The sequence below is a fragment of the Lampetra fluviatilis genome, chromosome 3, assembly GCF_964198595.1.
Source record: "Lampetra fluviatilis chromosome 3, kcLamFluv1.1, whole genome shotgun sequence".
Classification (NCBI taxonomy): Eukaryota; Metazoa; Chordata; class Hyperoartia; order Petromyzontiformes; family Petromyzontidae; genus Lampetra; species Lampetra fluviatilis.
Window position 1 is genome coordinate 27,996,873 of NC_136277.1, and position 15,635 is coordinate 28,012,507.

Here is a 15,635-nt window from a genome sequence, read left to right on the forward strand (position 1 = left end):
GCATCTACATTTTGCTCCAATACATGACCACTGGTTCGGTGTTTATTGACGCCCATCGGATCTGTCGAGAGATGACAGTTATTATGACTGGGTTCTCTAACTCTGACCTTTTCCTACATCCCCAGTGAGATGCTTTAAGGCACCCGGATGGGTGTTTTAAGGGCCCAAGGACTGATGGAACGGCCTTGTTAAAATGTTTGTCTCTAGGAAGGTACTTAAGCTCTCCCATACTCAGTCCACGACATGCATTTGAAGATGCATTTTTAATAAACGTGTCTACTCCCCCCTCTCCCGCTCAGCGATTTGAGGAATTCTCCCCATTTAGGATCGTCATTCATTTCAATAATTTTTTAATGTGGCCTTGTCTCTGTATTTACCGTCTCGTTTCTATTATGTCTCATTTTTGTCTGTCCCGGTTGTACAGTTTTAATTGCGCTATTAGCAAAAAACACATGAGGGGCATGTCGTGCGTGTAATTTTCATGAACGCTTGTATTGTGAGCGTAAGAATCGATCACAGTCGATGAATGGGTGAATCATTACAAGGCTTATGTTTGTCATCACGATGCTGACAATGTGTCCGATGGTTTGCTGTTTGTTTTCGGCAGAGCCAATCACCTCCCGAGCAGGAAGATCATGGCAATAAAGGTGGGTAAAGCGTACACCGGAGAGATTCCCACCAACATACGTCCGACTTTCATCAACGAGCCAAAGCCGAATCTCCCCTTTGCTGCTACCGTTGCTCAGAGATTCGTTCATTTTATGTGTTCAGGCTTAAATATAGTTTTCTACACGCATAGTTTAAATGGCATCATTCGACATTTCTCCACCTCCTGTATGAATAATCAGATTAAATAATATCCTGCCCTTTGTCACTTTCCCCGCTGGATGAAGGCCTCCCTACGCCTTTGGGAAGTGGGGGTTTTAAATCGCTTTAAACGACGTTGGTCATCGTCGCGGGCGGGTGACGGGGTTGACTTGGAAGCGGTAGTTTAGTGCGTTAGCACGCTGCGCTACGAACCCGGCGACCCGAGTTCGATTGCTGCTCACGGCCAACACCGGTGACGAATATCAGAAGCGGTCCTGGGCCTCCCCTAGGTCGACTCAATTGAGTACCTGGTTCGGTGTGTAAACATCATCGCTGGGGAGACAAAGGTGACCAGGCGTGGTGTTAACCACCCACCCCTTCGTGTGCCGTGCTCGCTAACAGCACTTGTCCCAACAGTCTGTTGAAGACTCTACGAGAGTGGCAGCCACGACTCTGAATCGAACCCAGATCACTGGCTTCACAGTGCCTTGCACAAACCACTGCGCCATCGCTCCACCCGGTTAATTAACTTAAAACTGTACTATTGCACACTTTCCCAGATCTATATTATGTGAATAGCATTATGTTTGAATGCATTATGGTCCTGCTTTATCGTTGAGGGAGGATGTCGTTTCTTTATTTTAATCTGTGCTCTTTAACAACGTGATTACGGCCACCGCAATATTTACATTTTAATTCCACAATTAATTTATTGCAGTGTAATTAAAATTAGGATTAGAGCGCAACGGCTATTAATGCAATTAGACCTGCCGGGCATGGCGACGCACACCAGTAATCCAGCGCTCTGGAAATGGGATTGGTGGATCGTGCAGGGATCAACGGCTCGTTTCATATGCCGGCGAATGTCTACGGTGTTCCTTCGTTATTTCACGAACTTGCTATATCAATCATTTTGGCTGTCCACGGATCGCATCTGGAACTCCATGCGACTGCATCGAGAGAGAGAGAGAGAAAGAGCGTGATGAGATAAAGTGATGAGAGAGAATGTGATTCTACTGTGCAGCATCGTCATCATAATTTACGGTATGTTCATTTATAAGCTATGGTTTAATACTTTAATATGTATTCGTATTTACTTCACGTTTATTACGATAATTTTTTTTATTCTTGTGTTGTGATCACTTCTGTATATTTGAAAGCCCCCTCATATTTATTTAAGGTAATTCCTTACAAAGATAGGCTTTTTTCGTAGGCCAATATCATTGTCCGCGAAATGTGCTATTTTTCACGAGCGTAACCGGAACGTTATCACTCGCGAATAACGAGGGAATGGCGTATTTACGTCGAAACGTTTCTTTGGTGAAAGCGTGGTGATGTGCTTTGCGGTGAAAGCCTCGTGGTGTTGTCCATCGCTCACGGTCACGGCGGGAGGTCCCTTTGAGATCGAGGACACGGCGAATGGGGCAGAGTGTCTACCGTTCCTCGTTACTCATTCGTAATAATAATTATCGTGATGAATGCTAATTCTTCATTTTCCAATGAATCTTCAAATGTATGTATGTTGAACTTCTTTCAAATGATACACATTCTAAATGTTGAACTCTACCAATAATGAAAATTTTTTTTTTTCTGGAATCATTATTAAATTCTTTTAATTATTAAAATAAGTTGGTATGTATGACATTCAAATGCAATTGAATATAAGCGAGAGAGATTCGGCATAATTTCCGGGGAAACAGACGAGATGACGTGCTGTCACCAGAGTTATTCAGAAGACGTTTGCCCAAAATTGTATTGAAGAAACATTTTTTATAGATAGTTGCAGGGACAAAATGTGATTCATCTGCCGATTATTATTTTATCATCGGTATGCTTTTTTAGCCATGAAATCATCACCGAGTCTCAAGACTCTCTTTAGGAGGGTCCTGCTATTTTCTTTCTAGGAGGAGGTCGGTCAATGATTGCAACACGCATACAAAGTTGTGCATGATTATTCAACAAATTTGGACATTGTGCCAGCACACATTGGCCTACTCTTGCGAATGATGTCACAGGATTCCCCCACGTCCGCTGCGAAGCGGACGGCGTGTACGTTTAGTCAATACACCGGCAGTAAACAATAACCAAGGCGGCCCGCCGTATCTGAACCGTGAACTTCTGCAATAAGCGACGAAAGCGATGCCGCGTCACTGCTAGCCCTTCAGTGCCGCTGCTGGATGAGGGCTTCCCCACGCACCGCGTTGGTCTTGTGGGGCGTTTGACCGTACTTCGTCGTGGCTCGGGACCCCGATTTGGACATCGCCCCGCCAGGTTCATAGTGCAGCGCCACTTAGCCACTGCGCTGCCGCCGCTGCCACCGCCGCCGCTGCCTTCTCCTGCTGCAGTCATGAAGTCCACCGTTAATATTTTATGTTGATGCGATGGAGAGCATTCTCCGTTACCCGTTAAACGTGCCGAGGAATGAAGTCATGTTCATTGCCGGTTGTGAGCGTCGTCTGTAATTTGCGCGTTCCTCGTCGCCTGCAAGACGCTTTGAAAGGTTGGCCATATATCAAGGACATGCAAGTGCTTTAGATAACCCATTTACAAGCAACCTCCAGTGCCAAAAGCCAGATGGTGGGATAATGTCAGAGCGGACCTTGAAAGTCGAGTGTCAGCTTTACAACAACTTTGGGCTCAAGCATAGGCGATGTTGACCTCATGACCTTGATCTTGGCCTTAAGTATGGTTAAAGGCTCTATGGGGGATTTTTTTTCTCTGGGTGTACGTGGGTGTGTTGGCTACACGGGATGTTTGACTTTGTATGTATGTGAGTGTGTGTGTGCGTAGTGGTTAGCATGTTGCACTACCAACCTGGCGATAAGAGTTCGATTCCTGCTCATGGCCAGCATCAGGGACGATTATCTAAACTGGTTTTAGGCCCTCTCCTAGGGCGTCTCAGCCTGACAACGGTACCTGGTGTGGTGTGTAAACATTGCCCCATGGGAGACAAAGGTGGCTGGGCATGGTACTGGCCACCCACACTTGTGTGTGCCATACCGGACTTCATAGGTGTTTGCAAACAACACTTGCCCCAACAGCCTGTTAAAAGCTATATGGGAAGTCTTTGTCTTTGTGCACAAGTGTGTTTGTGTTTATGTGCACGCGCACACATGCACATGTGTATCCAATGCTTGTAATTGTTTCTATACACAGTATTCCAAGGTTGTTAATTCAGTTTTAATTAAATTGGGAAAAAGCCATCTTCATTGATCAGCTTACCTTATTGATAACCACCTGGGCCCCATAGAGCCTTAGTTAGGGCTGCCATATCCTGTCAGTTTTATAATTAGAGCACTTTGGAAACGCTGTAAAATATACTGCTTAAGAGACATTGTCTCGTGCGTGTTTTTTTATTGTTCTGCTCGTTTCAAAATAGCGATTATGAGTTTGTCGTACCTTGCGCGTTCCTTGTGGGACGGGTAGACGTTTCAGAATTTGACATTGAGCATCTGCAAGGGCCTCTGTCGACTTATTACCCAGTCCTCGTGTTGCTTTGGATATCGCTTGTCTGTGGAAATCTGTGTGCGTGTGTCTTTGGGGAGTGGTAGTGCAGCAGCTAGCACGCAGCGCTATGAACCCGGCGACCCCGGGTTCGATTCCCGCTCACGGCCAACACCAGTGACGATTATCTGAACCGGTCCTGGGCCTCCCCTAGGTCGATTCAGCCTGAAATGAGTACCTGGTGCGGTGCGTAAACATCGCCACTGTGGAGACAGAGGTGGCTAGGAGTTGTGCTGGCCACCCGCCCCCTCGTGGTGTGCTGCGCCGTCCTTCATAGGTGCTACTCCTTAACAGCACTTGCCCCAACAGTCTGTTAAGGCTATACAAGGGGATCTTTGCATTTTCCTTTGTGGTTGTGCGGGGCGTGGATGTGTGTGTGTGATGGCCCATTGGGGGCCCTAGGGAGAAATGAATTTCCCTCCCCTCATCCCCAGGCCCTTTTGATTTATAAACTCTTAGTGAGAGAATAGCGACACAGTTGAGTCGCATGAAAGAGATTTAGAAAACAAAGATGGAGCGACAATTTCTAAGAGAGTGATGAATTAATGTTGATTAGGTTTTTATCTTTATTGTGACGAGCGAGATCAGCGCTTGTCCCGAGTACCTGGTACAGTGGGTAAACGTCAGCAGTGGCGAGACGAAGGCAACCGTGCGTGGTGCTAGCGACACCACCCCCTCGTGTGATATGCCAGCCTGAATCGGTGCTCGCCATAACAGCGGTATGCTCCAACACTCTACGTAGGCTGTGCGGGCGATCTTTGCCATAGCACTCTCGGCCTCTCACCTGCACTTGTCTCCAGCTCTGCGTTTTGCACTCGCATTCACGCGCACAATGGTTCAGAATAAAACCTCACGGTTGAAAAACCCTCGGAATCACCACTGCCCACCCTCGTAAGACTCCCGCACCACTTCTCTACGTGCGAAATTGCGCGGGCAGGTGCGCGCAGCTCAGCTTTGCCAAGCCGTACGCTCGGGCCCTCCTGCGAGCTTCTAGGAAAGTGAGTGACCCCGGAGTGGAAGGGAGGGAGGCGTGCGGTTGGAGCGGGCCGGTGGTGTGTGGGCGCGTGGCGGCTGCGGCGGCGGTGGCTTGGCAGTGATAAATGACTTCGCCGGAGCTCCGTACTCTCGCGGTGGTTTTAACTGGAGTGTGAAGAGTAGAGGCGGCAGGAGGGCTTTGGGGCGGTGGGGGGGGGGTGGCGGGCGACGGCGCGCTTGGTGGGCACGCGGCGTGTGGCGGTGGTGGCGCGTGGCGGTGGTGCCGCCGCACCGCGCTCGGTCTGGCGCCCTTGTTTAACGCCTTCGGGAGTAACGGCGGGAACACGCCGCTTTTGGTTGTGGCGCGTGAGCGCAATCGCCCGCTGGTTTTTTTCCCGGCGCCCCGTGCCTGAATTTGAATTCTGCGTATTCCAGCTCGACGAGTGTGTGATATATATATACACGTATAATGCTGTTGCAAAGAAACAACTGTTATACGTGTGTGGCGAGTACGATGTTTCCCCCTTCCACCTACCACTAATGGGCGGTCGGTAAGAAGCAGCACAATTAATGCAGGCGTTTGGAGGGTTAACTTTCCTTCTTGAGCCTGCGTTAGGCCTGCGGGGAAATTAGTGTTAGCTCTAGCCGCTACCCCCAGCTACAGTATGTCACACATCTCTAAGACACGCTGAGTTTCCTTATGTATTTGCATCTCAACCTCTCTATCTGCACCTTCCTCTCTTCATTTTCGCCAACCGCTAATGGGTTTTTGTCATCCCTTTCGGTCTCCGACACTCTTTCCATCTTTCTTACTCGCTCTATTTTAGTTCAGTGCATCGCCACTGTCTCGCCTTGCCCCTCGCCGCCTCTCCCTATCGCAATATTCGCCCTCCCCCTTGCTGTCCCACTTGCCCCCTTGACCTGCAGTGCACAGTGGCCGTGGGGCTGATGGTCGTTTCGTTTTTGCGAGGGCTTCGTCTGCTTGCATTTCCAGTAAAACGTGGAGTCGCGTTTCTTAAAAAAATCCTCCCTCGTCCAGGTGATTCCGTTGGACGTGACGCCAGAGGTCCAAAGGCAGATCATGTCAGAGCTGGACATTCTTTACAAGGTGAGCCGTTTGTTCTCGCCATCTTTACCACGTCAGTGTTAACGTTAATCCTGTGTAAGTTGTTTATATATATAAAAAAAATCTCGCACTAATTATACAGGAGGGAACATGTCGTTATATCTGTCCTGTGTTTCTGTTCATTATATTTGTTTCCTCTACCCACAGTGCGATTCTTCTTACATCATAGCCTTCTACGGTGCATTTTTTGTTGAAAACAGAATATCCATCGCGACGGAATTCATGGACGGTGAGTTTCTTTCTCATCCGTCGTTGATGTGGAAAAATAAAATATTCGCTGAACTGTTCTCGGATAACTCCTTGCTAAGCTGTTGGTGAGTGATTAAAAATGCCGTCTGTTTAAAGGGCATCCATAGGACCCGTCTTGCCGGTGAATTCTCGACGAGTCACTCTTGGTTTGGCTTTTGCTTTTTCCGAGCGTTTTCACTTGATCGGTATTCACGCACGCACAGCGAAGTTTGCTCAACATCATTGTTCATCATCGGTCATGATCATTCGACTGCTGGATGAAGGTTCTCCCCCAAGCCGCGAGCATCTCTCGCGACCCCCACGATGCCATGACGTGCTCCGGTACGGGAGCCCAAATCGCACAAAAGAACCCTCTGCTAAATAAATAAAAATACGGCAAATGTCCTCAAGGAGACCCCACTATGTTGTAATCATCATCATCATCTCACTTGCAAACTAGGTCATTTCTCTCTGTGGACTCGGGCATGGTTAAATAAAGGACACTGAATTGTATTTCTCTAGACGATTCAATCGAGCGGCCAAAAAAAGTTGACAAACCTCTTATTTAAAGCGCAGGGCCTTGCCGTACATCGAAGCTGTTGATCGCCATTGACCGTTATTGATGCTTAAACAAATACCCATACGTTGCTGTACAACATTGCTGTTGATTGGCATTGAGTATTATTGATGCCTGAACATATACCGTTCATGTCTATAGACGAGGATTTAGCGGTGAACGATTTTTTTATTTCATTTGACACGTGGCGTACAGACGCGTGTGTCCGTATATATGTACACTCGCTCACTTTCTCGCATCACATTCTCATCACTCTTATCTCATCACTTTATTTCTCTGTCTCTCTCTCGATGGAGCCGAGTAGATTTCCAGATGTGATGCGCGGACAGACAAAATTGCGGATAGTAAGTTCGTGGATGATGAGGGAATACTGTGTTGCGAAAGTACAGTGGGGAGCAGAAGTGGAGCATTACCCTTAACACCGCGTCGCGTCCCGTGACCCCATGCCAGGGCCTTCAACATCTAGGCTGACACAAGCGTTCTCGTGACATCGCCATCACATCGTGAGCCTTCGCCAACTCAGAGTCCACCTAGCCTTGTACAAGTGCGTCATAATTTGGTGGCGAATGTCAGCTGCTTGAGTTTCGAGTTTGCGTGTACGTGATTCGTCACACAGACGGTCCCATTTAGCCAGTAAGCCCGGCTATTTTGCAAGGGAGATCCGTCTTGTTGTTGCTTGTGTGTGCACGTTTGCGTGTGCCCGGCGTGTACGTACTGGTGTGTGTGTGTGCGTGCTGGCCCGCTGGTGCTGACTCGTGTCCGTGTCTCGTGCAGGGGGCTCCCTGGACGTGTACGGCACGGTCCCTGAGCACGTCCTTGGCCGCATCGCAGTGGCGGTGAGTTTCTCTCTGCCCACAAATCTGTCTAATTCGTGTCCGTGTCTCCCTTGTCTCTCTGTATACGGGTTGTTGGGCACAGGCCAAAGGCCCAAAAACTCCCAAGCAGACAGCAACAAACTGCACTGTTATAGTTGTAAAAGATAAGCGTTAATACGTTTCTTGAATTGAGAAAGGTTACAATAGCCTGGGGAAAAGTGACGGGAGGATATTCCACACCCAAGCAGTACGAGAAAAGAAGCGGAAAGGGGGAAGCGTTGCGGCCTGCAGCGTGGTGGTTGAACACGGTGCAGATGACACGAGACATTCAGGCTGCTAGGCCGAGGCCTCAGCACGGATGGAGGAATGAGTGAGTGAAGTTCGTGGGAACGGTAACCACGGTCGTCGCGACAGCAAAGTGATCACGAAGCGACTGACCGCCAGTGGGCGAGCAATTGGAGAGAATCGGGGATTCACCTCCGTGTGTATCTGTGTCCATCGTGAGTGTGTGTGTGTATATCGACATGTGTGTATGTCTCATTTCTTCACGGGTGCTCGCTAACAGCACTTGCCTCAACAGTCTGTTAAGGCTATACAGGGGATCTTTGTCTTTGTTTTGTATGTCTCATTCACACCCATTATCTCCCCGTCTGTAATTGTCTACCTCTCTCTGTGTTTATGCGTCCTATGTGTGTGTGTGTACGTGTGTATGGGGAGCGGTAGTGTAGCGTTTAGCGCGCTGCGCTATGAACCTGGACACCCACCCCCTCGTGTGCCGTTCTGGCCTTCATAGGTGCTCGCTAACAGCACTTGCCTCTACAGTCTGTTAAGGCTATGGGGGGGAGGTTGGGATCTTTGTCTTTGTGTGTTGGTTTGTATTTGTTTGCTACCAACTCTTTGTGTGCCATGCTGGCCTCCATGATGCACGCTAGCAGCACTTGCTCCAACAGACTGTTTAGGCTTCGTGTGTGTGGGGGGGGGGGGCACACTGAGTCACAGGACTCTTTTTCAGGATGGTCCTGCATTTGGGTTTTTATTTGAAGGTGTTTTCAGCCAATTAACGACGAGTGTTCATACAAGTGGGAGGAAACCGCAGAGAACCCACGGCGTGCAAGGGGGCAACACTCTGTCCCCGCACAGATGGAAACAGATGGCGATCAGTCCACTTGCTGTACTGCCTTCTGGCGATCCAGGAAATGGCACGTTGTGCCATGTGTTTGTGTAACTACACAGCTGCACCCCAAACCCCCGGCTTGAACACAACGCAGCGCAAGTGACGTGCAAGAACGTTGAATTAATTGCTTTAGCAATGTCCTGCATTGAACAGAAGCATGAATTCAGCGTCATAATTCTGGAACAAATAATAAGCATCGGGTTGCATTTTTTTTATTTTATACACAAATACCACGCGATCAGAGACAAGCCCTCAAGTCAGCCTTTAACTGAGTGCTGTGGGGAATATGTAAAGCGCATGATGTGTGTCTAATCACGCGAGTGTGTGTAAAGTGTGAAATGTTCACAGGCATACGTATATAAGAGCACATCAACACCTGTTGTCAATTCATACTCGACAAACGTAACGCTCTTAAAGCGGCACTATATTTCGCAAGATTTAGGTTATATTTCATCGTATTATTTTTATACACACGGGGGTGGCTGGGGGGGGGGGCGGCTTGGGAGAAAGAGAGGTTGAGAGGACCGGCATTTATAGGCAACCAAGGTAAAACTAAAAAGTATCGCAGCTCAAGTGCGGGAGATGGGCCGCGGATCAATATCTTTAACCGACGTCATCCCGGCTGAGCCGGCCTGGCGCGACGGCCACAGTCGTGCCGGCACATACGCACGCACACCAACTTCATCGCGGCCGGGGAAAAAAAAAGAAAATGCGAAAGTCCACTTGGCACGAGGTTAGGTGGCTTGCCTCGCTGTCGCACAGAGAGAGACGTACAGCAGGGCTCGGGATATCCATTTGGACATTATATCGGCCAATTCCTCACGCGGCCCGGTCGATAAGTAAGTAAGAGCAGAGCGGGAGCAGTGAGCCGGCCCGACCGCCGCACCCCACTCCGGCCGCGGCCCCCCCCCCCCCTCGCCCCAGTCCACTTTGTTAACGGCGGCGCCAAGGTCGCGGAGATGGGAGTTTGGGAGCGGCGTATATCACCGTGCCGAGCTTCTTCGCGCTCTCCATCAAGGTCCTGCCTCGATGAATGCGGCGCTCGTCGTCCGTTGCATTGGGCGGGGGGGGGGGGGTGGCAGTGGAGGGTGGGGGGGGTTGGGGGCGCCCGTCGTTGGCCAATTATGAGACAGGGGGGGGTTAGTGATGGGTTGTCGGGGGGCAGTTGGGGTGGGTGGTTGGTAAAATGGTGGCTGTCGCGAGCCGGGTAACAGGTGGTGCGGAAAGCGACGGTTGGGGGAGCGCGTTGTGTTTTTCTGCGCGCGCGATTGTGCGTTGGTGCCTGCGTGCGTGGCGCTATGATGCTTCTTCAGAGTTTCGTTTGAAGGTCGCAAGTTCAGATTCTAGGTCATGGAGGGGGTCGCTCGAGCTTTAGCTCATCATTGCCTTGCGTTGACGGTAAAATGACTACGACCGTTTGGTCTTTTTCTACAGTCATCAGCGGGCGGTCGGTCGCCTTGTAGAAGGCGAGCCTCTCGTCATGGGAATTTGGAATTTCCACGCAATTGGGCAGCGCTGCTCGTTGAAAAGATTGCCACCCCTTTGCCTGTTTGAGCAGGGATGCACTTTGACCTTTTCACCCCTAACCTGTTTGTGCGCATGCGAGTTCCTCGAGTGATTCGGTGATTCTTAGAGCCGCAACGCAAATGTACGCATCTTGCTCGAGTTGAAGATCACTGCATGGCTATTGGACATGCTCACAAGTGCACATTGGTTGCGTGAGCAAATATTATTTCAATACAAGTGTCCGCCTTGCATTGCCTTCAAGGTGCGCGTATAAGCGCAATACAATAATAATTCATTTTATTTAAGCAGGAAAGGGTCACTGAGTCTCAAAATAATTTTTAAGGAGGGTTCTGCATTGGAATGTTTGACCATATTCCGGTAATTAGTGTCTGGCTTCATGTGCGTGGAAACTGGAGGACCCAGTAAAACCTACCCACGCATGCGAGGGGATAACACTCAAATCTCTGCACGGATGGATTCAGTAATCCTTTGCTGTGCTGTATTCTCCTGGCCCCCTTGCAGCTGTGAGCGCGCGCTTATCTGTGGCTCAACGGCGCTTTTGGTGACAACCCCTTTTGAGATCGTTACAAAGATGAAAGCGGTCACTTTGGGCAGTGTTTTTAGAAAAGGTTTACTCTTTAAGTAATATTACACGCACACTCTGGTTTGGAGTGGTGGCGCAATGGTTAGCGCACTGTGTTTTAAACCTGGTGGTGACCTGAGTTTGATTCTTGGCCACGAATCAACATTGGTGGCGAGTGATATATGATGCAGTCTGAGGGTTTCATCTTCACTCGCCTGCACAGACCAGCGTCATTAAGTCCAACAACTCCCCATGACTCACTCGGTGTGGAGATTCTTTCACCCAGTGGTGCATTTGCCAAATGAGCTGTTAACTATTATTGAGCGGATAAAATAATTACACAGCATGTAACAAATGTGAAACAAGACAAATGAGATGGGGTGGGGGGGGAAACAAGACAAAAATTTGAGATTCTTGAATCGCAGCCCTGAACGGTGACATTTTCCTTGAATCACCATGGCACAGGATTGGACAGTGGAGGAGGAGGACAGGGAGGGTTGATGTGGGGTTGGGGAAGTGCTGAATTTCGTTTCTTCCCGTACTATTTACCAAATATCTCGACTTTTCGTGTGTGCCGGTGAAGGGCAGTGCCTTCCTTGCATGTATCTGGGCCTATACGTGCGCGCGTACGTGCGTTTGCGTGTGCGCGCACGCATGCCAGCAATGGCAGTGGCGGCGATGTCGGCACTCTGAAGGTGAGCGCTGACATTGTGGGCGCGGTTGGTTCCACTCGGCCGTGCGTCCCCGGGCGGGCACTGCGACGGGGCCTGCGGGGTTTAAACCCGAGCCGTGGTAGGCCCTCCCGCCCGCCCGCCCGCCCGCCCGGGCATCACTTGAGCGGCCCCCTTATTAATAGGCTCCCGCTAACGAGCGGAGCATGACTTTATAATTCATGGCCGTAATTGTTGTGCTTAAATAAAGATGACCTGGAACACGTGTCGGCCTTTTGCTTTAGGTAACTTTACTTACCGAATAAAAAAAACCCGTGACTTTCAACGGAACGCGAAAAAAAAGAATGAATATATCGCGCCGCTAATGAATCAATCTCCGCTGTTCGTTTTGCCGGGGTTGGGTTTTTTTTTTGTTGGTGCGTCGATGCGAACGGTGGAACGCTCTCAAAAAACGCGAGCGCCAGTCGGGGTCAAGGGTACGGCTAAAAATGTGACGGTTGGGAGAGAGCAGCCCTTCGGAGAAGGGGGCCTTCGGAGGACAGGAGTTGGGGTGTGAGCGCCGATGCTGCCTGGGCTGTCACGATGATGAATGCCGGTGTGAAGCTGCGAGTGGGTAAAAGAGACTCTTTGAAGGTGCTCGCAGTCAACTTTCTATTTCCGTCTGGAGCTTTTTTTTTTTGTGGCGTAAATGTTCAACTCGACGCTTTTTCATCCGGGCGAGGGTTACGCTAAAAACTGAAGAGAACAAATGTTTTGTGTGCGCTGGAGCTTGGAGGGGTTGGTTTTTAGCGTGAATCGCATCACGCCGCCGGCGGTGCAACGCGAGAGGTGCGCGCTCCGCTATTTTTATTTTCTCTCTCTCCTCTCTTTACGACCCGCACTAATGCGCCACTCGCGAAATTTCTCTTGTCAAGCCGTTTGCCGCCGTTTTTTGTTACCGAGCTGAATGCATTTTGTAACCTTGCCAGTATTTATTAGCCTTCCTGCGCGAAAAGCTGGCAATAACGACGGCGCAGTTACAATTAAGCGCGGGCAGCCCTGCCACCGCGATACAACACAACAGCTGTCTGTGTATTTCCACTCTGTATGGGGCTCTTTTGCCTTGAGGTAAACAACTGCGATCCTCTTTTCACTGGGAGAGCGAGAGAGAAGGGGGGGTGGGGGCTGGTTGGGAGTTGTGGGAGGAGGGGACGGGGGGGGGGGGACAAGCCGGCAGGGGGGGGGGGAAGCGTAGGGGGAAAAAATAACGCATTTACAATTAAAGCCAGAGAGCAGCTCTTGTCGTTAATAATTAGCTGCGCTCTTGTGTCTTGCTAATGTAGAACATGAGTAAAGACACGGCTTCATTTGCATATTTTGCATATTAAATAACCTTCAGTGGGAGACGATGCGTCGAGTTCCCTGTATGCCTTCAGAATGAATGTAACAACTATTTTTTTTCTCTCTTGAAGATTTCCACCCCCCCCCCCCCTTCAGCTTTGCGCGCTGCTTGTAGCGCCGTGCAAAGTGTCGTTGGCGGAACGAAAGTTTTTTTTATTCGGTCGTTACCGTCGATTTAATTAAAAGCTCTCTTCGTCGAGTCACAAACACTCTTGCCGTTAATTTATTCCCACTTTCTCGACTTCTCTCAGTGCTGCATAACGAGTTAACAGTCGCTTCGTTAACATGAAATCCCGCATACGCGCGGTGCGTTATTGGAAAGCCGTTGTTGCAGCCTTCAGATTGGCAGTGTTTTTACAGAGAATGTATGTTTTTCCACATAACTTGAGATGACGTTTTTCAGACTAGTTTTCCCTTGGCCATTGTAGTTGGTCAGATCTTAACTATAATTCCTACGGTTATGAAAGTGTAAAGAAACTTTTTTTTTTCATGGCCTGAGAAACTTGAGCTGTCGTTCTATCAACGTTTAAGTAACGGCCGTTTAGCATTCTCCTCAAAAGGCACAAAAACAGAGTTAATAACCCGCTAATTAATAAAACATGGCCTCTTGTTGCGCCCTAATTATGTGAGATACAATACAATTCAGATTTGTAGAGCGTATAATTGCGACTCCATCTCAAGATGGAGTCACAATTATTCATGGTTGATTTATAGTGAGGTGGTAGATCATCAGCAGATGAAAAAGCGTGGTCTTGAGTCTGGACTTGTATGAGGGGCAGGCAGTCGACAGCACGGACGACTGGAGGATGAGGCTTCACAGACTCTGTGGGCGGTCAAAGTTCGTTGAAAGAAGAATACATGCCTCTCCGACCGCTTTCTTTATCGAGCCGTGCCAATGTCAGACACCGGCAACTCTTGCGATGTCGGTGGAAATGTCAGAAATTCAGAGCGAGATGCCCTTCAGTTGAGATGAGACTCTGCGATGGCCCAGACGGCCAGGGGAGGGGGCGAAGAAGAGACCGAGGACGGCCTCTGGCACTCCTATCTTGTTGTTTAATTGTTTGTTGTTGTCTCGTTCTCACCCGCCCCCACTGGACTTGTGTGAAAAAGAGCCTTTATAGCCTCATTGGATTCCTCCAGTAGAAATGTATCTTCTGATTCTGAAGAGAGAAAAAACCAATCGTGAGTTAGCGGAGGAGAAGTCCAAAGCTGGCCTGCGTGGGCCACCTCACGTGTTTGCTCCTCGACGCTGCACCTCCCGCGGCTGGCCCAGCGTCGTCGCGGCGTGGCTGCGAGCCGGCTGCGTGGCATGATTAATTACAGCCAAGCGCGAACGCGCAAGCTGAGTGCGCCGCGTTTGTCCTCCCCGCCAATTAATAACGCGCTCGCCGTTTGTTTAGGCCTGCCGTCGGGTTGTTGATCTCTCTCTCTCACTTTGGGTGTGGCTCCTGGAGGGATGCTACCTTTACATTTTCGTTAAATTGATCTCCCGAGCAGAGAGGAACGCGTGGTGGTCCCCTGAGTGTGGAAGGGCTGCGTCGGGCAGCGGCCGCAGTCTGCCCTCACAATTTGCGGAGATCCGGGGGCAGAGCGAGGCCGGGCGATGTTTTTTTTTTAAGAGTGAGTACGATAACCGCTGCTGCGTCCCGGGGTGTTTAACAACAACAAACGTCAGTACCAACAACAACAAAACAAGATGGGGGGGGGGGGGGGGGTGGGGGGGTTTGATTATTCTACGGAGGATGTGCGGCACGGTTTTAATTTTATTTGTTTCTTAAAATTTATTTCATATATTTTTTTCCTCCTCCCCCCCCCCCCCTATCTTTCGAGCCGCGCAAAAAAAAAAACTCCACGGTGAATCTAATCAGGAGGATGGGAACAGCTGCTTCTCCCCGCGGCTAAACGGCACCCGCGTCGCACAGAGGCAGGCGCGACGGACGGCAAATAATTGCTTTCCACCTCCGCCCGCTGTGCACTCTTCTGTCGTTGGAGCCTCTCTGCGCGTTTAGAAAAAAAAAACCCACACACACACCCCGGCATCGCGGGGAGAAATAATGAAATAATTGGATGCAGCTATCGCGCGATGACGATGGGAGGAGGAGGAGGTCGCGAGACCGGCACGTCTCGCGTAAGCCGCGACCGGCGTTCTGGTTAAGCGGCGCGAACGGTGGGAGGTTAAACTGGGTTAGATTACCGCGCGGTGCAATTTGGATATTTAAGGCTTCTAAATGCACTTGGATGTCACAATGTTGTATAAGTAGGGTGTGGGTGGGTGGGGGGTGTGGAATG

General features: G+C 49.7%; 1 protein-coding gene across 1 annotated transcript in view; it reads left to right on the forward strand.

Annotated features, from left to right (window-relative positions):
- Positions 1-15,635, forward strand: part of MAP2K5 (mitogen-activated protein kinase kinase 5) — a 122,566-nt gene that overhangs the window by 36,797 nt on the left and 70,134 nt on the right. Inside the window, exons 9-12 of the mRNA XM_078885992.1 lie at positions 608-647; positions 6,326-6,394; positions 6,560-6,641; positions 7,992-8,053. Coding sequence (XP_078742118.1) covers positions 608-647; positions 6,326-6,394; positions 6,560-6,641; positions 7,992-8,053 — 253 coding nt within the window. The remainder of the gene's footprint in view (positions 1-607; positions 648-6,325; positions 6,395-6,559; positions 6,642-7,991; positions 8,054-15,635) is intronic.